Below are 23,420 nucleotides of genomic sequence, written 5' to 3' on the forward strand. Positions count from 1 at the left end.
GTTCCTCTTCACTTTCTGCCATTAGAGTGGTATCATCTGCATATCTGAGGTTGTTGATATTTCTCCCTGCAATCTTGATCCCAATTTGTGACTCCTCTAATCTTGCCTTTCTCATGATGTGCTCCGCATACAAGTTAAATAGGCAAGGCGACAGTATACAGCCTTTTCGAACTCCTTTCTCAATTTTGAACCAATCAGTGATTCCATGTTCAGTTCTCACTGTTGCTTCTTGACCTGCATATAAATTTCTCAAGAGACAAATAAGATGCTCTGGTATTCCCATCTCTTTAAGAACTTGCCACAATTTCTTGTGCTCCACACAATCAAAGGCTTTAGCATAGTCCATGAAGCAAAAGTAGATGTTCTTCTGGAACTCCCTAGCTTTCTCCATGGTCCAGCGTATGTTGGCAATTTGATCTCTACTTCCTCTGCCTCTTCGAAATCCTGCCTGTACTTCTGGAAGTTCTCATATTACTGGAGCCTAGCTTGTAGGATTTTGAGCATAACTTTGGTAGCATGAGAAATGAGTGCAATGGAGCAGTAGTTTGAACATTCTTTGGCATTGCCCTTCTTTGGGGTTGGAATGTAAACCGACCTTTTCCAATCCTTTGGCCATTGTTGAGTTTTCCAAATTTGCTGGCATATTGAGTGTAGCACTTTTATTGCATCGTCTTTTAAGAATTGAATAGTTCGATTGGAATGCTGTCACCACCACTAGCTTTATTGTTGCTCAGACTTCCTAAGGCCCATTTGACTTCACATTCCAGGATGTCTGGCTCCAGGTCAGTAACTACCCCATTGTGGTTATCAGGGATGTCAAGCTCGCTCTTGTATAGTTCTTCTGTATAATTTTGCCACCTTTTTTAATCTCTTGTGTTTCTGTGAGGTCCCTACCATTTTGGTCCCTTATCATACCCATCTTTGCATGAAACGTTCTCTTCATAGCACCAATTTTCTTGAAAAGATCTCTGGTCCTCCCCATTCTACGTTTTCTTCTATTTGTTTGCATTGTTCATTTAAGAAGGCATTCTTATCTCTTCTAGCTTTTCTCTGGAATTCTGCATTCAATTGGGTGTATCTTTCTCTTTCTCCCTTGCCTTTCACTTCCCTTCTTTCCTTAGGTATTTGTAAAGCTTCCTCAGACAGCCATTTTGATTTCTTGCATTTCTTGGGATGGTTTTAGTTGCTGCTTCTTATACAATGTTGCGAACCTCCATCCATAGTTCTTCAGGCACTCTGTCTATCAGAACTAATTCCTTAAATCTATTTCTCACCTCTACTGTATATTCGTCGGGGATATGATTTCCCCTACTTTCTTCAATTTAAGCCTAAATTTTGCAACAAGAAGCTGATGATCAGAACCACAATCAGCTCCTGGTCTTGTTTTTATTGACTGTATAGAACTTCTCCATCTTTGGATGCAGAGCAAATAGTCAATCTGATTTCTTTGTTGACCGTCTGGTGATGTCCATGTGTAGAGTCGTCTCTTGGGTTGTTGGAAGAGAGTGTTTGCTATGACCATTGTATTCTCTTGACAAAATTCTACCAGCCTGTGCCCTGCTTCATTTTGTACTCCAAGGCTAAACATGCCTGTTATCCCGGTTATCTTTTGGCTTCCCACTTTAGCATTCCAATCCCCCATGATGATAAGCGCATCATTTTTTGGCGTTGCTTCTAGAAGGTGTTGTAGGGCTTCATAGAACTGGTCAACTTCATCCTCTTCAGCAGCAGTGGTTGGGGCATAGACCTGGATTACTGTGATGTTGAATGGTTTGCCTTGGATTCGAACTGAGATCATTCTGTCATTTTGGGGATTGTATCCCAAGACTGCTTTTCCTACTCTCTTATTGATTATGAAGGCTACTCCATTTCTTCTGCGAGATTCTTGTCCACAGTAGTATACCTGATGGTCATCTTAATTAATTTCACCCATTCCTGTCCATTTGAGTTCACTGATTCCTAAAATGTCGATCTTCAATCTTGTCATCTCTTGTTTAACCACCTCCAGCTTGCCTTGATTCAGCTTGCCTTGATCTGACGTTCCAGGTTCCTATGAAATAAAAATCTTTACAGCATCGGATTGTCTTTTCGTTACTTCCACAACTGAGCGTCCTTTCGGCTTTGGCCCAGTCGCTTCATTCATTCTGGCGCTACTCGTACTAGCCGTCTGCTCATCCCCAGTAGCAGATTGGACACCTTCCGACCTGAGGGGCTCATCTTCCGGCGTCATATCGTTTTGCCTTTTGAACTTGTCCATTGGGTTTTCATGGCAAAGATACTGGATTGGTTTGCCATTTCCTTCTCCAGTGGATCACCTTTTGTCAGAGCTCTCAGCTATGACCTGTCCGTCTTGGGTGGCCCTGCACGGCATAGCTCATAGCTTCACTGAGCTACGCAAGCCCCCTTGCCACGGCAAGGCAGCGATCCTTGAAGGGGGTATCATTGTACTTGTAGTTTAAACCCATTACTGTGTGTCCTTTCCTGTGCAGCCAATGGGAACAGCATCCTGCCCTCCTTCAAATGACAAGCTTTCAAATACTTAAAGAGGGCTATCATGTCCCCTCTCAACCTCCTTTTCTCCAGGCTGATCATTCCCAAGTCCCTCCACCTATCTTCATAGGGCTTGGTCTCTTGGCCCCAGATCATCCTCGTCCCTCTCCTCTGTACCCTTTCAATTTTATCTACGTCCTTCTTGAAGTGAGGCCTCCAGAACTGCACACAGTACTCCAGGTGTGGTCTGACCAGTGCCGTATACAATGGGACTATGACATCTTGTGATTTTGATGTGATGCCTCTGTTGATACAGCCCAAAATGGCATTTGCCTTTTTTACCGCTGCATCACACTGCCTGCTCATGTTTGGTTTACAATCCACAAGTACCCCAAGGTCTCGTTCACACACAGTGTTACCTAGAAGTGTATCCCCCATCCAGTAGGTATGCTTTTCATTTTTCTGACCCAGATGCAGAACTTTACACTTACCTTTATTAAATTGCATCTTGTTCTCATTTGCCCATTTTTCCATTGTGTTCAGATCTCGTTGAACTCTGTCTCTATCTTCTGGAGTATTTGCCAGTCCTCCCAATTTGGTGTCATCTGCAAACTTGATGAGTAGTCCCTCCACCCCCTCATCTAGATCATTAATAATAATAATTAATAAATTGAATTGGTGTCATGACCATGGATGGCTCTAAAATTACTATAGATCTGTGCCATGCCACATGGAAAAGCTTATGCATCTTTTTTCCTGTCTTGTAACTTTTGTTAGAAAGTTATTTATGAATTTTAAAAGTCTGAAATACAAGCAAAATTGTAAATATACCAAATACTAGAGAGCAAGTTCTATGAATGGTTATCTGTGTTTTTAAGGAATATCTTTGCCAAATTATTTGTTCATAGAATCACAGAATAATGGAAGGGACCTCCTGGGTCATCTAATCCAACCCTCTGCATGGTGCGGGACACTCACATCCCAATTGCTCATCTACGGTCACCTGTCAACACCTTGAGCCTTCACAGAATCAGCCTCTCCGTCAGATGGCAATTTTGTGTTATGGCACGAAAGTGTGGAATGTTTTCTCTGTCCCCCTGGAAGGGCCATACAGGCCGTCTAATCCCATCCCCTTGAAGACGGCCAGTGAGGGGGGGGGGGCTGCTCCTCAGACAGTCGATTCCACTGCTCAGCTACTCGGGGTTATTTTGTCCTGATATCTGGCTAGTGCTGTTCTACAAGTAGTTTAAAGCCACTATTGCAGGTCCTCTTCCTGCTGTCAGCAGGAACCTTTCCCTGCCCTCCTCCAAGTGACCTTTCAGATACTTAAAGACATCAATCCTGTCCCCTTTCAACGTTCCCTTCTCCAGGCTGAACATTTCCAAGTCCCTCTTCCTTTCCTCCTAGGGCTTGGTCCCCAGGCCCTGGATTATCCGTGTCACTCTTCCCTGAACCCTCTCAATTTTGCCCCAGTCAGATTTTGCAAATGGAAAAGATAAGGCATAAATCGGAAGTGGAATGGTAGGATCATTCTGACACGAGACTCAACCAGGTAACATGCTTGGAGTTTTGTGATTAGACCTCCTAGTTTTTTAAAAATGCAGTTACTGTGTATTGTGTAGCCTCTGATTCCATCAAGGCCACAGGAAGGGTCTTTATGAAGCCTTCACTGTGATTTCCCCAGACATTTTCCATGGTAAAGGCTCCCAGTGTTATTTCAGGTAGAAAAAGTGGTACAGGGAGAAAAGGCTGGTCTTGATCATAATTAGATCTTTACATGCCTAGAAAGTTCATTAAAAACAAAACAAAACTGGGAGCTCCAGTTTCAGAACTGGCAGTGTCTCATTGGGTTGGTCCCACTTTCCCTGTTCATGTACAGTTAAGGGCAAGTTGACATAGCCATGGAATCATAGAGTTGGAAGGGACCTCCAGGGTCATCTTGTCCAATCCCCTGCAAAATACATGAAGTCCCAACTACTTCTTCACCCATGGTGACCCCAATTTCGTGGCCAAGTGATCCCTTCGCCAAAAATCTCCAGCCTGGCCTGGAGGGAGTTCACCTCCCATCCCACCCTACCGATCAGCAATTCCCTGGATATGCCAGGAAGGGCCACAAGAGACAAAGCCTGGCACATCCCTTCCTGCCCATCCATTCACAATCTAAGTTCATAAAATCAGCATTTCTGTCAGATGACTATATAATTAACAACTTTGACAGTAATGACATACGCATTTCTGTTTCTCTCTCCCCCCCCCCCCCCCCGTTTTTATAGATGGAATGAATCTTTCTTGTTGAAGTCATATTGTCTACTTGCTGCAACTTGCTTCTGCTTAAGAGCCACTTCGTGGCAGGTTGAATTGTGGATCCCTGAATCCCAAGGCTGCTTGTCCAGTGGAAGACGGCTGAAGCACACTGACCTGACATCGCAGCCATCATGGTGCTGTCGCAGAGGCAACGAGATGAACTGTGAGTAGTCCCGTACACCAAATTGTAAATGTCGACTATGGTTGTCATTGGCTGTATCCTCTGTGGTGGAACCTGCAGGAGGCATTCATTTGTATCTTGTTTTGTTAACAATTTATCTGAATGCCTGTAGCTTTCTGAAGACTGTGCTCACACTAATAAAAACTTGACCCTAAAGCAGTTATCATTAAAGAGGATGGCATGAGTCTACTTGGTATACTTCTGATTTCTGCAATCCAGTAGTGTAATGGCCATAATTTTGGGTAGCATTTTAAGTAATCCTGTGGGGTGGGCATCATTGACACCAATATTATGGAAACCTCAAATCAGGCCTCCTGTGTCCAGTCCTAAAATACTACCCAAAATTCTGTTCTGCTAAACATAGTTCATATATTAGGTTGGGAAGCTATAGGTTCATACGTGTCAGTTGTGTGTGTGTGTGTGGGGGGGGGGTGGAATTTATTGCCCCCCCAATTTCTAGTGCATTTCTTTTTGCCCCCACATTGTTGTAGAAGGTCCCTGATCCATCAGGAGCAGCAATATGCTGATCTCTGTGGGCAAAAGAGGGATGTCCTACTCTTCACTTAGTTGGCAGTGCAATGGATCCAGACCATAGTTTTTAATGTGAACAACTGTGAGCGTTCTAAATGGGTAGAAAAACTCAGGTGTAAGCTTTTAATAAATAAAGGGTTAATCTGACTGCATTCTAAAACCTGCTTTCCCTACTTGAAAGAATAAATGACTCTTGTCAGATCATGGTACATGTACATTAACTTCAGGTATAGTAGAATATGCACTAGGGACTATATGAATTTGTGCATTCAGGATCGACTAACTGCTAGCACATTCCAAGAATCACTTTTAGTGTATGGTGGGGGTGACACTTCAGTAACTGGTTAGATTTGGACTCCTTAAACTGAGTACTGTCTCACAATGAATACTATTTTTAAAATTCCTACTTGAGCTGGGTAGAAAGCAAATTCTGGTGCTCATTCTGACAATGATAGGTTAGGAATGCCGATTTCTAATATGGGGAGCTGGGTTTGATTCTCCGCCCTCTCACATGCAGCACTGATAAAGCTGTTCTGACCGAGCAGTGATGTCAGGGCTCTCTCAGCCTCACCTTCCTCACAGGGTGTCTGTAGTGGGGAGAGGAAAGGGAAGGCGACTGGAAGCCACTTTGAGACTCCTTCGGGTAGGGAAAAGTGGCATCTAAGAACCAACTCCTGCCCCCCTTATAGAAAACAAGCCTCAGATCTCATTGCTCTCATTGAACAATCAGTCAGTTCACAATTTAATGTTGTGCTGTTGATCAAATACTGTCATATTTCTGCAGGCCAGCTATCTGAAAGTCAACTATTATTATTACTATTTCAATTTATATCCTGCCACTCTCTGTAGACTCATGACGGGTTATATAAAACCAATAAAACCCCAATAAACCAGTCACAACTCATAAATCCTAGAATACAAAAGGCGGCATAGTCCCCATTCTTCCCTATTCTACAGTCAATTGTCATAGGGCGAAACTTCATAGAGTGGTATCACGTTGGCTGGAAGAGGGGACCCTGTTGTTCTCCCTCTGGGTCAGGAGGACAGCTGGATGGGTGTTCCCCATCTCTCATTGAGGGAGGCAGGTCATTTGCATATTTTGCCAGTCTTTTTCCTGCCTCGCGAGGGAGCAGACGTGACTTTGGCGTCCCATGCTAAATTGTTGCAAGGAAGACTTTTTGGACTTATTCCATTTTCATCCCACATTCTGCGCACCCAGCCGCCTTATCGGCCGATATCAACAGGTTATGGCCCTTCCCCTCGGCTGCGCCAGATCGGGCAGCGGGACAGGGCTCTGCTGCAGCGACCACGTGCTCGGCTTGTGGCTGGTGGCCATTTTGGGTGGCAGAGCAGAATGGCGGTGGAGCGCCGGGAGGTGCGTTTTTGTCTGAGGAGGACACGAGCCTCCAGGAGACTTCCCCAGCTATTGGGGGGAGCGACAGCAGGCACGATCGGGCCCGATCCAGCAGCGATGGCAGCAGCGGAGCAAGGACAGCACTCCAAGCCATCCAGGGCCGCAAAGTGTGCGCTTTGCCCCCAAGCCGACTGACTCAGCGGCTACGGCTGGAGCAGGCCGCGCCTATTTCATCTGCCAGGAGGCATGTGGGCGCAGAGGCTTCCAACTCTTCTATCCAGGCTTCCAGGGACCATCAGGAGACGGATAATGTTGAGGCCAACTCTGGCCAGATTGTTTTACGCCCAGAATTATTGCTAATGGTTCAGAATGCTGTGCAAGCTGAGATTTCAAAAGTGTGCCAACAATTACTACCTGCAGTGTCCAGACCCTCTTGTTCCGGGTCCTGATCTTCCTCTCCAGAATCCAGAGCCTCCAGGAGGAGTCATTCCCATAGGAGATCTCCTAGGGATCCATACCCCAGGTCCCGTTGGCCTACCAAGGCAGCACAGAAGAGGCCTCATTGCTCTCAGCAGCAGTCCCCTTCCTCTGAGGAGGAATTGGAAACCAGGGAGAGGGAAGAAGGTGAATTTATTACTGACAAGGAGGTGGAGCCGATACAGGTGCCTCAGCAAACTGAACGGTTATTTAATGCTGAGGATTTTCAGTTTTTGCTTAATAAATCCATTTCTATCTTGGAGTTGAAGCAATCGGATTCTGAAGAGCCATCGAGCAAACAAGCTAGAAAATACTATGGACCCAAAGCCTGAAACAAATTTAAAGAATTTTCCCATGCCAGAGTCTTTTGAAAGAAAGATTAGGGCTGAATGGAAGAAACCCCTAGTGACTAAACAGTTTCCATCTTTTATCAGAAAAATATATGCATTACCTGAATATGCTGAGTCCTTCCTACATATCCTGAGTCCTTCCTACCAGTCATCGATGGTCCAGTGGCAGCTCTCCAGATTTCAGGATTGGTGTCTGAGGATGGGGAAGGATACTTAAAAGATGTGATGGATCGCAAGTCAGAGACTGCATTGCGTAAGGCGCACGAAGCCATGGCTGTGGCTATCAGAGCAGCTACTATAGCTTCCATGGCCTGGTGTAAAAAACTAATTACCCTCATTCCAGAGTCTGAAGGAAGGCTACAGGAGGGAACCAACAGGATTCTTAAGGCATCTGCATATAATGCTGATGCATCTCTTGATATAGTAGTATTTGCGGCTGGGCCATGGCATCAACAGCAGTGGCCAGGAGGCTTCTATGGCTCAAGGCTTGGCAAGCTGACCAACATTCAAAGACCACCGTGGTGGCTTATCCTTTTCAGGGAGACAAATTAATTGGAAATTCCCTAGACCGGATATTGATAGAGACTAGAGATAAGAAGAAGGCCTTCCCACGGTGTATTCGCAGAGATGGGAAGCCCTTTCCACCTGCCTTCCGGAATCAAGGGTCCGGCCCCAGGTTCAGGCCCCAGTCGAGACAGTCCTTCCGCAGGGGGGCCTTTAATGCCAGAAGCAATAGGTTTAGATAGCAGAGATCACACAGATGGAGACAACAAAGGCTCCCAGGCATGACTCAAGGTCCTTACCGGTGGGGGGAAGGCTATTAGAGTTCCATCAGGAGTGGCCCAGGATAGATGCCTGGTCTCAGGAGTTGGTAAAAAGGGTAGTACAGAATAGAGTTTGTTCAGCGGCCTCCAGACTGTTTTTTCCCTTCCCCTGTATCCAAGGATCCAATAAAAAGAGATCGCATTTTACAGGCCATACAACATTTAGTGAACATGAGAGCGATAGAACCGGTTCCGCCAAGGGAGCAGGGTCAGGGAGTTTATTCCCTCCTTTTCACAGTGCCCCAAAAAGACAGGGGATTGGAAGGCCATCCTCAATCTCAGATTTCTGAACACTAAAAATGTTCCGGATGGAAACATTAAATTCCATAGCAGAGGTTTTGCAAAAGGGGGAATTCCTAACGTCCTTAGTTCTCAAGGAAGCTTATCTGCATTTTTATTTATACGTACGTACGTACGTACGTACATACATACATACATACATACATACATACATACATACATACATACCGCCCATTTCTTTGCAGCTCTGGGCAGTTTACACTGAACATTATATAACTTACATGGAACATTATACAGACTATAACATTTATTTATTTATCATACTTCTATACCGCCCTCCCCGGAGGCTCAGGGCGGTTTACATTATAACAGAGAACCATACATAAAACAAATTTCAATAAAACATCAAAAGATTACATCAAAAGTTTACAAAACCACATTTATAATATAAATAGCAATTATAATATAAATAACTATTAACATTAACTTTGGGAGAGTCATGGGCGGGCGTCTGGAGGGACCAGCAGGTGTTCTGAGTCGGTCGGCCTCAAGCAAATGCCTGGTGGAAGAGCTCCCTCTTGCAGGCCCTGCGGAACTGTGGAAGTTCGGGCAGGGCTCTGATCTCCTCAGGGAGCTCGTTCCACCAGGTGGGGGCCAGGACCAAGAAGGCTCTGGCCCTTTGTGAGGTCCGCCGTGCTTCTCTGGGGCCAGGGATCCACAGCCAGTTGGCGGTGGCGGAGCGTAAGACTCTTTTGGGGGTGTAGGCAGGGAGGCAGTCTCTCAGATACACTGGGCCCAAACTGCGTATGGCCTTAAAGGTGATTTCCTTAAGCTTAATCCGGAATTGAACTGGGAGCCAGCCAAGTTGCTGGAGTGCCGGCCAGATGTGGGATCTCCATGATGTTTTAGTGAGAATCCTGGCCACAGCATAATGCACCAGTTGTAGTTTCCGGATCAAGGATGAGGGGAAACCTGCATAGAGCGAGTTGCAGAAGTCCAGTCTAGAGGTGACCGTCGCATGTGGCTAGGTGTTCTGGGTCCAGATAGGGCGCTAGTAGCTTGGCTTGGCGGAGGTGGTAGAATGCCAGCTGCACTACCTTTGTGACCTGGGCTTCCATTGTAAGGGAAGCATCCAGGATCACGCCCAGGTTCCTGGGGGAGTGCGTTGGTGAGAGCTGCACACCGTCCAAGGTGGGCAGACATGCTTCCTCCAATGGTCCCTTCCTATCCAACCATAGGACCTCCGACTTTGTAGGGTTGAGCTTCAGGCAACTCTGCTTGATCCATTTTGTCACTGCTTCCAGACATCTGGCTAAGGATTCTGGGGGGGAGTCAAGGCGGTCATTCATCAGGAGGAAGAGCTGGGTGTCATCCGCATATTGGTGGCAACCCAGCCCAAACCTCCGCATCAGCTGAGCCAGAGGGCGCATAAAGATGTTAAATAAGATAGGAGAAAGGACTGCTCCTTGTGAGCTGGTGTTGGTTAGATATTCTCTCTCCTATCACTACCCTTTGTTCACGGCCCCGGAGGAAGGAATTCAGCCATTTGAGGGCCATTCCCGGTGTCGGCGAGGCGGTGAACTAGGAGCTCATGGTCTACTGTGTCAAACACTGCTGATAGGTCTTTAACAGTATGAGCAGCGCGGACCCGCCCTGGTCTAGCTGGCGTCGGAGGTCGTCCGTCAGGGCGACTAGCGCTGTCTCCACCCCATGTCTAGACCGGAAGCCCGACTGAAATGAGTCAAGGGCTGACAGCCCTTTCAACTAACTTCCCCAGAAACGCTAAGTGCGAAACAGGCCAATAGTTGTCAGGGTCTTGCGCAGCCAGGGATGGTTTCTTGAATAACGGGCATACCACTGCCTCTTTTAGACCCTCTGGGAATTCTCCTGTTGAAAGGGAGAGGTTAATTATTTCCCGGAGGGGGGCTCCTATTCTTCTGTCTGTTGTTTTTAGGAGCCATGATGGGCATGGGTCTAGTGGGCAAGTGGTTGGCCTCATTGCTGTTAGCATCCTGTCCACTTCAGCTTGTGAGAGTCGTCTGAAGTGACTCATTGTTCTCTCCAAAGACGGCCAAGGGGCCTCGAGTTCACCTTCTGCGTCTAAAGTTGAAGGAAGGTCACAACGAAGCCTTGAGATTTTGTCTGCGAAGTGACTGGCAAATGCCTCACAGTTAATGTCCAATTGGCTATTATTTTGGCGCCCTTCATTGAGGGCGGTGAGAGATTGGACTATCCTAAATAATTGTGCCGGGCGTGAGTGCGCAGCGGCGATGCTAGTCAAGTAAAAGTTTCATATCACTCACTTCACCGCCATCTCATAGGGTCTTAACCGCATTCTATAAGATGCTCTCGATTCTTCGTTGCGAGTGTTTCTCCAAACTCGCTCTAGCCATCTCAATTCCCGTTTCTTCTGGCAGAGGTCCTCCATATACCATGGAGCCCGCTTGAGACGGGGTCAGAGAGGGCGTTTGGGAGCTCTCTCATCAATGGCTGCCAGCATTCTGTCATGCCAGTCACTGACCAGTCAATCTAGAGAAGTGCCGGGAGGTATTGGGTCCCGCAGAGCATTTAGGAATCCAATTGGATCCATAAGTCTCTGCGGGCGAACTGAAATGTGCTCGGCGTCCAATTGAGGGGGAGGTGGCAACCTAAGCCAGGTCTTCAGGGTATAGTGGTCCGACCATGGCACGGCTGTAGACATGACTGGATCACACTCAACCCTGCACCGAAAATCAAGTCCAGGGTGTGACCTGCTTGGTGGGTAGGGCCAACAACAAATTGCGAGAGCCCTAACGTCGCCATGGCTGACACCAGGTCCAGCCCATTGCCAGAAGATGGCAATTCCGCATGGACTTTAAAGTCCGCCAGAATTAATGGTCTGGGGAACTGTAATGTCCAGGCAGCCACCGCCTCTAGCAGGGTAGGCAGGGCATCTGGAGGTGCATTGGGCGCATGATACACCAGCCAGATGGCCTTGATCTCGGTTGTGCCCCACCCGAGGCCAACACACTGAATTCCTGGGATTGTTGGCATGCCCCCTTAGCGGCAGAACACAGGCGTTTCTTACGTTTTTGCGCGGGGGGTGGCACTACCAATACAGGGCTCTCCCCTTCGGGCTCTCCATCGCTTCCCGGGTTTTCACGAAGTTAGTTGTAAATATGGTGGCCATCCTAAGACAGGAGGGCATCCACATCCATCCATATTTCGACGACATGTTGCTCACGGCCCCTGTTGCTCGAGTTAGCGAGCCAGTTAACGTACAGTTAACAGTTTTTGAGCAGTTTGGGTTTGTAGTTAACAGGGAAAAGAATTCCCTGGTTCCAACACAGAGAATAGAGCACCTGGGGGTGGTGATAGACACGGTTCACTGTGCCTTCCTCAGACGAAGATACTACGAACTGTTCAGTTGGTGTCACAGGTGATAAAAGTGAAACAGTCATCGCTGCTGCAGCTAGCAAAGATCTTGGGAGTATTGGTATCCAATACAGAGGCGATTCAATGGGTCAGAGCTTGTGCCAGACCTCTTCAAAGGGCACTCAGACCATTTCAAGAGCTCATATCGAAAAAAAAGAAGGGCTTGCCAGTGACACTAAATCTTCATACCAAAATCAGCCTGTGCTGTTGGACAGTTCGATCCAACCTGAACAGAGGGAAGACCTTTATGTACAATCAGGTTCAGCAAGTCTTCTCCAATGTGAGCCTCTCCATATGGGGGGCAACATGCAATGGTGCACCGGCACAAGGAGCTTGGTCAGAGATAGAGGAAATTCTACAACAAGAGCCTCAAACACAAGTACATATTGATTCGGATGGACAACATGGTGGCAAAGGCTTATTTCAATCATCAAGGAGGCTCCAGATCAGGAAAATTACAGAAGGAGGCCGAACTGGTGATGGTATGGGCAGAAGACCACCTAGCATCGCTCTGGGCAGAACACATTCAAGCATGTTGAACACGCAGGCGGATTTGCTGAGTCGTCAGTGGATCCAGGAAGCGGAGTAGTCACTCAGGAGGAACGCCTTTCATCTCATAACGGTGTAGTTCGGTCGCCCGGTCCTGGACCTGTTCGCGACGTATCAAAATCGTCATGTGGACAGGTTTTGCAGCAGATTTCGTCATCCGGTGGCGGAGATGACAGATGCTTTAACAGCAGAGTGGCCACTGAGTCTGCTGTACGCGTTTCCTCCTCATCCAGTTATTCCAAGGTTCCTTCGAAGGGTTCGAGAGCTCAGAGCAGAGGTGATTCTAGTGGTCCTGTAGTGGCCCAGAAGATGGTGGTTCTTGACGATAGTGCAGCTGGCTGTTCGTCCATACTTCTCAATTCCGGTAGCTCCGGATCTGTTGTCCCAGGGTCTCTCGTCCAGACTGGTGGAATTTGACCGCGTGGCTACTGAGTAGCTTACAGGCGAGATTCTACTACAAGAATTTATAACTGTTCGTGGAAGGCCTTTGTGAGATGGTGTCGTAGGAAGGTCGTTTCTTTGTCCACCCCCAGAATCAGTAGCATATTACAGTTTTTGCAGGATGGCAGGGCAGTGGGTCTCCGCTCCGGAACTCTGTGTAGGCAGGTGGCAGCTCTGTTCACAGTCTTAAGGCTACAGGGGGGAGTCCCATTATCCAAACATCCTCATGTGATGAGGTTCCTGAAAAGGGCTTCCAGTCTCGAGCCGCCACCTAAGCACCTATTTCCAACTTAGCGTTTGGGGCTGGTGCTCTCTACGTTGATCAAGGATCCTTTTGGACCCATTAGATCAGTGTCCTTTCAGTGGTTGAACATGAAAACAATTTTCTTTGTGGCTATTACTTCCGCTAGGCGGGGCTCTAAGCTAGGGGCTTTGTCTATTGACAAGGAGCTGTGTCGGTTTAGGAAGTCCAGGGTGGTTCTCAGGGTGAATCCTTTATTCAGACCCAAGATAGATTCCCAGTTCCACCTGTCACCCACCTTTTTTTCCAATCCTGCTACGGAACAAGAGTGGGAATGGCATAAGTTAGATGTTAGGCTCAAGGTACAACTCAAAGTGTACATCAAGAGGACAGCAGCTATCAGGAAATCAGATTCTATGTTCATCTTTCTATCTGGGTCAAAGATGGGAGGGCCCTTGACTAAGGCAGCCATCAGCAGACAGGTCAGGTCCTGCATCGTGGAAGCTTACAAGGCTGCAGGGGAGGAGATACCACAGGGCATCACGGGTCATTCGTTACGAAGTGCTGCAGCTTCAGCGGCCTCTGCCAAGAATGCCTCGGTGGAGGAGGTCTGCAGAGTAGCAACCTGGGCCACTCCTTCCACATTTGTCAGGCATTAGAGAATTCAGGATGTGGAGACAGAACAGGCGGCATTCGGCCGGCGGGTTCTGTCACATGTGATGGACTAGGTTTGGACCCTCCCTGGGTTGGGGAACTGCTCTTGTAAGTCTCATCCAGCTGTCCTCCTGACCCAGAGGGAGAACGACCACGGGTTACCTACCGAGAGGGGTCCTTCTCCTCAGGGGTCAGGAGGACAGCTGGTCCCACCCATAGGGTAGGTCCATCACAGTCGGTTACTGAGGTTCTCTTGGTTTGCACGTTCGCCTCGGTTAGCGGGGTTGCTGGTATATGCGGTGCCCCGTGATGGCTGCTAGTTGCCTTCCATGTACTGTTTTTTCGCCTGTCTTTTCGCGTTAACTCAGATTGCTTTCTAGAAATGAGTGAGAAATGAAGGGACGACACTCCGGAAGTTTTCGACTGGCTGCAGAGGGGCATTTTCCCACCGGAAGGCAAAATATGCAAATGACTTGCCTCAAGACGGACAGGGATCAAAGAGGCAGGTGGTCACTCACTGGCCCCCTCAACTTGTCCACTTTGGGTTCTGAGGGCTGCCTGAAGCCATCAAATGCATCCCCTCCAATGCAGCCACGGAGCCTCCAGGTCCTTTACTGTATCAACAGTAGCAGGAAGGTCCTGGCAGAGTGACAAGACTTTATCTGCAAAAAAGCTTGCTAATGCCTCACGGCCAAGTGCCAATTGATAAACATTTTGGCACCCTTCCTTGAGGATGGTCAAAGATTGAACTCCCCAAAATAATTGGGTCGGACAAGAGCTAGAGGACGCAATACAGGTAGCATAAAACTCTCCTTTAGCCTCCCTAACTGCCATCTCATCTGCCTTAGAATCTCTCTAGGCTAAACAGACCAAGCTCCCCCAACCTTTCTTCATATGTCTTGGTGTTTAGTTCTTGCTGCCACCACTAGATGTCACAGAGTGCTCACTCTGGTTAGCCCTCCCCATCACTGGCAGATCACTGCAGTTGCTGGTTGCTTCCTCTACAAAAAGATTGTCTTCGCCTGGATTCTCCTCCCCTCCAATCCCCTCTCCCAAGTAATCCAGCCACTGTCTGCAGGGCTCACACTCTGGATTCTCGGCACTGAGTCCTCGGCTACTTGGGGAGGGCTCTGATGACACCGCCCCTGCTGCAGAGCTGCACTCCCAAAGAGCAACCATCCATGTTGCAGTCTGTGCTAAACTAGGTAAAGGTACCCCCTGTCCAAGCACTGAGTCATCTCTGACCCTTGGGGTGACGCCCTCCAGCGTTTTCATGGCAGACTCAATACGGGGTGGTTTGCCAGTGCCTTCCCCAGTCATTACCGTTTACCCCCCAGCAAGCAAGCTGGGTACTCATTTTACCGACCTCGGAAGGATGGAAGGCTGAGTCAACCTTGAGCCGGCTGCTGGGATCGAACTCCCAGCCTCATGGGCAGAGCTTTCAGACTGCATTTCTGCCGCTTAACACTCTGCGCCACAAGAGGCTCTTAATAGGTAAAGGTAAAGGTATCCCCTGTGCTAGCACCGAGTCATGTCTGACCCTTGGGGTGACGCCCTCTAGCGTTTTCATGGCAGACTCAATATGGGGTGGTTTGCCAGTGCCTTCCCCAGTCATGACCGTTTACCCCCCAGCAAGCAAGCTGGGTACTCATTTTACCGACCTCGGAGGGATGGAAGGCTGAGTCGACCTGGAGCCGCTGCTGGGATCGAAAGAGCTTTCAGACAGCATTTCAGCTGCTTACCACTCTGTGCCACAGGAGGCTCTCTGTGCTAAACTAAAAGGTGTTAAATTCCAGGCGGGGGTGGGGGTGTGACAACGGCCACCCAGCTGGCATGGCCGTGCCTCTCGCTTCTCCATTCTTATTTCCCTCACTCCTGCTGTCATGGTGCTTCTCCTCTGGTGCCTGGGCATTCCTCCGGGCTGTTCTTTTGGGGCGAGGGCACTGCTTCTTTCCGGCCTCCTTCATTCTGCTCCCGCTCTCTTTGCTCTTTTTTTCTCACAAAGTTTGCTCCCAGAAACTGTGCAAGAATGACCGTGGTTGTTCCATTCTCCTTATCCCAACAAGTTAAAACACTTTAAGCATAAGCTTCAGAGTTTAAAACACTCATGGCGGAGCCCTAATACACTGTTACCACCGCTGCCATCTTGAGCCATCAAGATGGCAACGCTCTTTTACGATTCCCTCTGTGAATTGCCCAACGCCTAAGAAGAATCAGCAGCAAATCTCTACCAGTCCTCTCTTTCTGCTGATGGTACAGTCTGCCTACCTCTGAGCTCACCTAACAATCTTTACTGCAGCAGAAGACTCCTCGTGTGCTTTCCCCTGCAGGGTGAGCCAGACAGATAGGCATGTGGCTTCTGCTTGAGCTTGGCCAGTGTGGCTGTCATTTGCCTGGAGGCTGTTGCCTGTCTTTTCCAAGCTCAATTGCATACTGGAAAGATGAATCCATTCACTTGGACTCAGAATAGGCTGTACACTGCCCCATTTTACAAAAATAAGCTTAACATCTAGCATAAAGGTTACCTGAATTCTGCAGGTAGCAAACTCTTGTTTGTCCTCTGATTTTGCATCATCTGTAAACCTCACAGCACTGCGTATTAGTCTCACCGACTCTCACATCTTATCTTCTGACTAAAGTAAAATCTTGCTCAGACATCACAGGAACAGGCCTCAGAAGTCCTTGGACTTTTGTGCTCCCCTTGCTGTGTTCAATTGTGCATCGTTTTGAGGGCAAAGCCTTCCACATTCTCAGCAGATTTCACTTTTTGTCATGAAGTTCAGGTCAGACAGACTGACAAATGGTACTTTGTTACTTTACCCATAAACCACATGGTGGTTTTGAGGATTCACACAATGTAGTGCGCTGTCTGGTTGGAAGTATGGTGCAGTCTCAGCCGTGTGTGAGGGAAAGACAGATTTCTGGCTTGTTTCTGGGTGTTGCAGAAATAGTTTGCTCCCATGCTGTTCCTGAAGGTCCCCTAGCCCAGTGGTCCCCAACCCCCAGTCTTGGGGACCAGTACTGGTCTGTAGATCAGTCGGTACCGGGCCGCAACTCCTCCTTGTCCTCCTCCCTGGCTGCTGCCTCGGGGGCTGCCCTGCCACTCTGCCGCTGGCTAACCCTTGGTGCTCTCTGGTGGCTGTCATGGCTGGGGCTCCCCCTTGGCAGGGCAGTGCGCAGCTGCTGCTGGCAGCACCCCCCCCCCCCAGCGGGCAGCAGGAAGTCAGGGGCGCCGGTGGGAAAGCAAGCAGAGCAGGGGCTCAGGTGGCGGTGGCGTCTCTCGGCGAAAGACTACCCCCTCCCCGGGCCTCAGTAAAATTATCCCCGGTGATAAAAAGCTTGGGGACCACTGCCCTAGGCCATCAAAAATAGCATGAAGCGGGCATTTGTGGACTGCCCACTGAAACCAGCAACTTTCATGGCCCATGCAAGAAATATTAATAGGCATGTGCATACAAAAAAATTGTAATGTTTCCTATTTGGCCCAAACTGATTAGGAACATTCAGACATCCCTCAGGTTCTGTCCTCCACTACTGCAACATGGAGGGTAGTAATGGCCTCTCCTGTAAGGTTGACATGACCATGTATAGTCACATCATTTGATAAATGTTTAACAAATTTTAAAAATATATAAAAATTCGGACCCCTTCAGGAAACCTTTACATGGCCATCAAGAAACCCCAGAGTTTCACGAAACCCTGGTTGAGAAAGCCTGCACTTCACACATTTTCAACTAACTTTTCTGACAACCCTACAGGAGAGGCCATTACTACCCTCCATGTTGCTGTAGTGGAGGACAAGATCCTAAGGAACGTGATGAGGGAGAAGAGTTGTGGCCAAGGATCACTGTAGGGGTAGTCCATAAACACGTAGTTTCTTGGAGGAGGGAAAATGTCCCCATCTTCAAGTAGGCAAAAAAGGAGGAACCAGGTTGACATCTCTAGCTGGCAGAATTTTAGAACAAATCATTAAACAGTTGGTCTTTGAGCAGCTACGGTGGATGACTGTAATTACTAAGAGTCAGCATGGCTTTATCAAGAACAAATGTCACACCAACCTTGTCTTTTTTGAGTAAGTTACTACCTTGCTAGATCAAGGGAATGCTGTGGATATAGTTTACCTTGATTTCAGTAAGGCTTTTAATAAGATTCCCCATAGTACTCTTATTGACAAGTTGGTTAAATGCAGTTTAGATCCTATTGCTGTAAGGTGGATCGATTAATGGTTGACAAATCGCACCCAAAGGATGCTTGTAATTGGTTGGTCATCTTCTTGGAGGGGAGTGATGAGTGGAGTGCCTCAGGGATCTTTTGTGGGCCCTGTGTTGTTCAACATACTTAAAATTATTTGGATTGGATCAAGAAATAGAAGTGGTCCTTATTAAATTTATAGATGACACTGAACTGGGAGGGGTATTAAACACACCAGAAGAAAGAATCAGGATACATGATGATCTTGACAGGCTGGAAAACTGGCCTAAAATGAATAAAATGAATTTCAATAGTGATAAATGCTAAGTTCTTCATTTAAGTAGGAAATATATGCATCACTATAGGATGGGCAAGAGTTGTCTTGGCAGTAGTACATGGGAAAGGATCTGGGGGTGTTAGTAGTCCAAACACTGAACATGAGTCAGCTTTGTGGCAAATACGATAAATGCATTAAACGAAGTATAGTGTCCAGATCATGTTACGTGATGTTACCGCTTTACTCTGCTCTGGTAAGACTTCACTTGTAGTACTATGTTCAGTTTGGGCACCACAACTGAAGATATGGATAAACTGGAGTGTGTCCAGAGGAGGGCTACAAAGATGGTGAGGGGTTTGGAGACCGACTCATATGAGGAAAGGTTGAGGGAGCTTGGTCTTTTTAGCCTGGAGAGAAGTCGACTGAGAGGTGATATGATAACCATCTTCAGGTAGTTGAAGGGCTGTCATATAGCAGATGGAGCAGAGTTGTTTTCTGTTGCCCAGAGGGTCAGACCAGAACTATAGAGTTGAAATTAATTCAAAAGATTTTTCGGGTAAAGATCCGGAACAAGGTCTTGACAGTCAGTACAACGGTTTCCTCAGGAGGTGGTGGATCACTTGGACATGAAATGAGGGTTACTGTGAGTGGGCAGATAGTTGTGGGTTCCTGCATAGAGCAAGGGGTTAGACTAGTGACCCTGGAGATTATTATTATTATTATTATTATTATTATTATTATTATTATTAGACTTATAGACTTATTATTAGACAAGGCTCGTGGTGGGTTACAACACATAAAACCCCCAATAAAACCCCCAATAAAACCCCCTAATACAATAAAATATCAAGCCTAAAAATCCAACCCCGATCCAAGTGGTGGCGGAATTTACCCATCCTAACCCAACCCACTCATATCCCAGAGGGCTAGGAGTTGATAATCACTTCGCCACCAAAAATAACCCGGGGAGGGGGGGGGGTTCCAGATTTTCCATCAAAGCGCTGGCCTCAAACATAGACCTGGTGGAAGGGCCCATTTTACAGGCCCTGCGGGAATCTGGTTAATCCCGCAGCTCTTCTGGGAGCTCATTCCACCAGGTAGGGGTCAGGACCCAAAAGGCCCTTGCCCTGGTTGAGGCCAGATGCGCTTCCTGGTGGCCGGGTATGACCAGCAAGTTAGTGCTCGCAGAGCGTAAAATCCTGTGTGGGGCATAGGACGCGAGGCGGTCCCTCGAACTCTGATTCTATGATATGAAAAGGCATTTTACTGTAAAATCTCTCCAATTTTGATGAAACTATGGGAAAGCAGTGTTGCCCTCTCCCTCTACCTTTCCCAGTTGTGTCAAGTATCTGGAAGGATATCCTGCTTAAAAGGGAAGCCATGGCTCGGTGGTGGAGTACATGTTTTGTTTGCAGAAATTCCCAGGTTTATTCTCTTTTCCTTTTAAAAGCATCTTAGTTACTGGGATTGGGAAGATGACATATCTGCCTGAGACCTTTGAAAGCCAGGGTCAGTCAAAGATCAAAGTTACTGGCTAGTGGACCAGTAGTCTGACTCTCAAAGAGGTCCAGTAGAATTAACGAGGGCTCGCCATGCCAATCTCCAGCAAAGAATGATAGCCCCTTTATACTACAGTGAGCATTGTGGGAGGGCAAGAACGTTCCTTCATGAAATCTCTGTGCGTAAAAATCCAAGAAATAATTGCTTATTTAGCTTTTAAAAAGCTGGTGTGTCTTATATAACTCTTGTCAAATATACAGCATATTTAGGATGTTGCTTTGGGTGGGGCTGGGAAGAAGCATTTCTTCACAATTGTAATGAATATGTTATAATAATGCCAAGAGTAAAATCTCTCTGTTTAGAAATCGAGCGATAGCAGATTACCTTCGTTCTAATGGCTATGAAGAGGCGTACTCTGTTTTTAAAAAGGAAGCAGAGCTTGATGTGGTAAGTACAAAGACTTGTGTTTTATATATTTTTGGTAAAAGTGTTTTTACTGCTTACCTTCTTCAAAACTTTCTGTAAAATGCAAGGCGTCTCCAGGCACTGCCTCTGATCTTAGATTTTTTGCTTGAGCATATATTGATACTTTAGCCCAAAGGTGGTTAAAGTCCACAGATCCAGATTCTGATTAAAATACATTTTTCTCAAGCATTTTCCTTCTCCTTGTCCATTATGCACAACTGCCGAAATGCGATTTCGGGTCACATGGAAAACGCGGAGGGGGAAGATGCGAAGCATACCGGTTATGCACGGGACGGGGTGCGCCGGCGGCAAAACCCAGAGTAACCGATTATGCACGCGGCGATCCCGGTGCTGCTTCTGGTTGCGCCCCGGTCACCCGGAAGCTGCGCTTTCTTCCGCGTTTCGCTAGCATGGCTTTTTCGACAGCATACACCAAAGCTGTGGCCGGTTGCAGCCGGCACTGTGCGTTATTGGTGATTTTAGCCGCCGCCATTCCACCCCGAATGTGCGTTATTCCCCCCGTGCATAATGGGTCCTTGCGGTGCATTCCACATAGCATCTGCTGTGTTGTAATCCACCTGAGAAATGGGGGCAGCAAATAACATAAATAAGTATTCCGTGTGAAGGTTTCTGTCTGAATGTATCTTTGAGACAAAGTTTGTTTTGTTCTTTACGTGGTTTAGAACTTAAAGGTCCCAGTCCATATTCTGGTCAGTGCCTGTGTACTGGAAGTGACTTTGTGATCACGAGAGCAGGGAAATGATGAGTTATTAACATCTAGCTGAGCAGGGTTATGAAGGCTCTTGGAAAATCATAGAATAGAATCATAGAATCATAGAATTGGAAGGGGTCATGCAGGCCATCTAGTCCAACCCCCTGCTCAACGCAGGATCAGCCCAAAGCGTTCCAAAGCATCCAAGAAAAGTGTGTATCCAACCTTTGCTTGAAGACTGCCAGTGAGGGGGAGCTCACCACCTCCTTAGGCAGCCTATTCCACTGCTGAACTACTCTGACTGTGAAAACCTTTTTCCTGATATCTAGCCTATATCGTTGTACTTGTAGTTTAAACCCATTACTGCGTGTCCTCTCCTCTGCAGCCAATGGGAACAGCATCCTGTTAAGCAGCAATAAGGGAGATTAGTTAACTTCATTATGAGATAATTTTACAGGGAAACTGGGGAGAGTGAATTAGTCATGAATCTTAATAAATGAAAAGACCTAAAAACCAGGCTAAATTACAGTGCAGGGGGTACACTTTGCTCCAACTCAAATTAGTTCTATAAATAACCCCAAATTCCCATTAGCACAGAAGATGGAAATTTCTCCATCTTGCATTCTTACCCAAGACGACAATCCAGTTACAGATTCTAATCTGCAGCTCTCCTGCATTTCTACATCTCAGACAACTGAGAGTACGTGGAGAGAGCTACTGGGGAGTGTTGCTGCTGACCAGGTGAGGCTGTTGTTGTGCTGAGTGAGGTGATTGCTGGGTGATTGCTGGGAGGATTAAAAAGGGCTGCTCCTTGCGAGAGGCGCAAGCCTTTGGCGTGAGCTGAAGGGCGAGAGATAAAGGGCTCTTGGCCTGTGGCTCTTAGTCTGGGGTTCTTGGCCTAGCAATTAGACTCAGTAGATTATACTTCCCTAGTACTTGCACTGCCGACAAGTTACAATGGACCTCCAGGAAGTCCTGGTGAGTGTGACATGATTGCTTCCTCCCAGAAGACAAGATGGACTATATCTGTCCCAAGTGTAAGCTGGTAAGACTTTTGGAGGAAAGGATTAGGGGACTAGAAGACAGCATTATTATTCTAACCCAAAGTAAGAAAGGGGAGGAGTTCATAGACCAGAGCTGTGCTACTCGGAATAAAGAAGATACAACCAGTCCTGAAGAGGATAAGGGGATTGACCTCATTATGGAGCCTCTGCAGACAGTTCGAAAAAAGACTCAACGGCGTAGAGCGACACAGTTCTCAGGGCCTTTGGAGCTCCAGAATAGATTTCAGGCCCTTGCATAAGAGGTGCAAGTGTCAACAAGGGAAGAGGTCCCGAAACAAAGACAAAGTGAAGAGGCCACGGGGACAGAAGGATATGGAGTTGAGAAGAAAAAAAAGAGGAGAGTACTGGTAATTGGAGACTCCCTGCTAAGAGGAATGGATTGCCATGTGGCTGGGCCCGACCCCCTAACCCGAGAGGTGTGTTGCTTGCCAAGGGCGAAAATTAAAGACGTTTCAGAACGGCTGCCCAAACTCCTCAAATCTACGGATCGCAACCCATTTGTGATGGTCCATGTGGGAATGAATGACATGTCCATGAATACCATCGCTCCTATTTTAAAAGATTATCAAGATCTGGGGAGGAAGCTCAAGCAAATGGGGACACAAGTGGTATTCTCTTCAATCTTACCTGTCAAGGGAAGAGGAATGCGTTGGGAGAGGAAGATAATGGAGGTGAATCACTGGCTGCGTAGTTGGTGCCGGCAGGAGAGATTTGGTTTCTGGGACCATGGGATAGGCTTTCTTGAGGAAGGCCTACTAGCACCTGATGGACTGCACTTATCGAAACTGGGGAAGAATGTGTTTGGCAGGAACCTGGGGAGATTCATCAGGAGACCTTTAAACTAAAGCCACTAGTGGAAGGAGACAATCAGCATAGGGAGGGTATGGAAGGAAAACGATCGGAGGCAGCCCAACCGGCAAGGCCAGCTCATAGGGAACCAAAAGTAAAAGGATTCAGAAGTCTTTATACTAACGCCCGAAGCATGGGCAATAAGAAGGAAGAGCTAGAACTTCTCATGCTGATGGAAAGGTATGATCTAGTAGGGATCACAGAAACTTGGTGGAATGATTCTCATGACTGGAATGTAATGGTGGATGGATATGAACTGTTCAGAAAAAAACAGAACAGATTGAAGAGGTGGAGGAGTGGCACTGTATGTGA

General features: G+C 47.3%; 1 protein-coding gene across 1 annotated transcript in view; it reads left to right on the forward strand.

Annotated features, from left to right (window-relative positions):
- PAFAH1B1 (platelet activating factor acetylhydrolase 1b regulatory subunit 1) overlaps window positions 1–23,420 on the forward strand; it is a 116,521-nt gene that overhangs the window by 38,972 nt on the left and 54,129 nt on the right. The window contains exons 2-3 of the mRNA XM_077311463.1: window positions 4,764–4,957; window positions 20,381–20,465. Coding sequence (XP_077167578.1) covers window positions 4,926–4,957; window positions 20,381–20,465 — 117 coding nt within the window. The 5' untranslated portion in view covers window positions 4,764–4,925. The remainder of the gene's footprint in view (window positions 1–4,763; window positions 4,958–20,380; window positions 20,466–23,420) is intronic.

This window comes from Paroedura picta, chromosome 15 (assembly GCF_049243985.1).
Source record: "Paroedura picta isolate Pp20150507F chromosome 15, Ppicta_v3.0, whole genome shotgun sequence".
Taxonomy (NCBI): Eukaryota; Metazoa; Chordata; class Lepidosauria; order Squamata; family Gekkonidae; genus Paroedura; species Paroedura picta.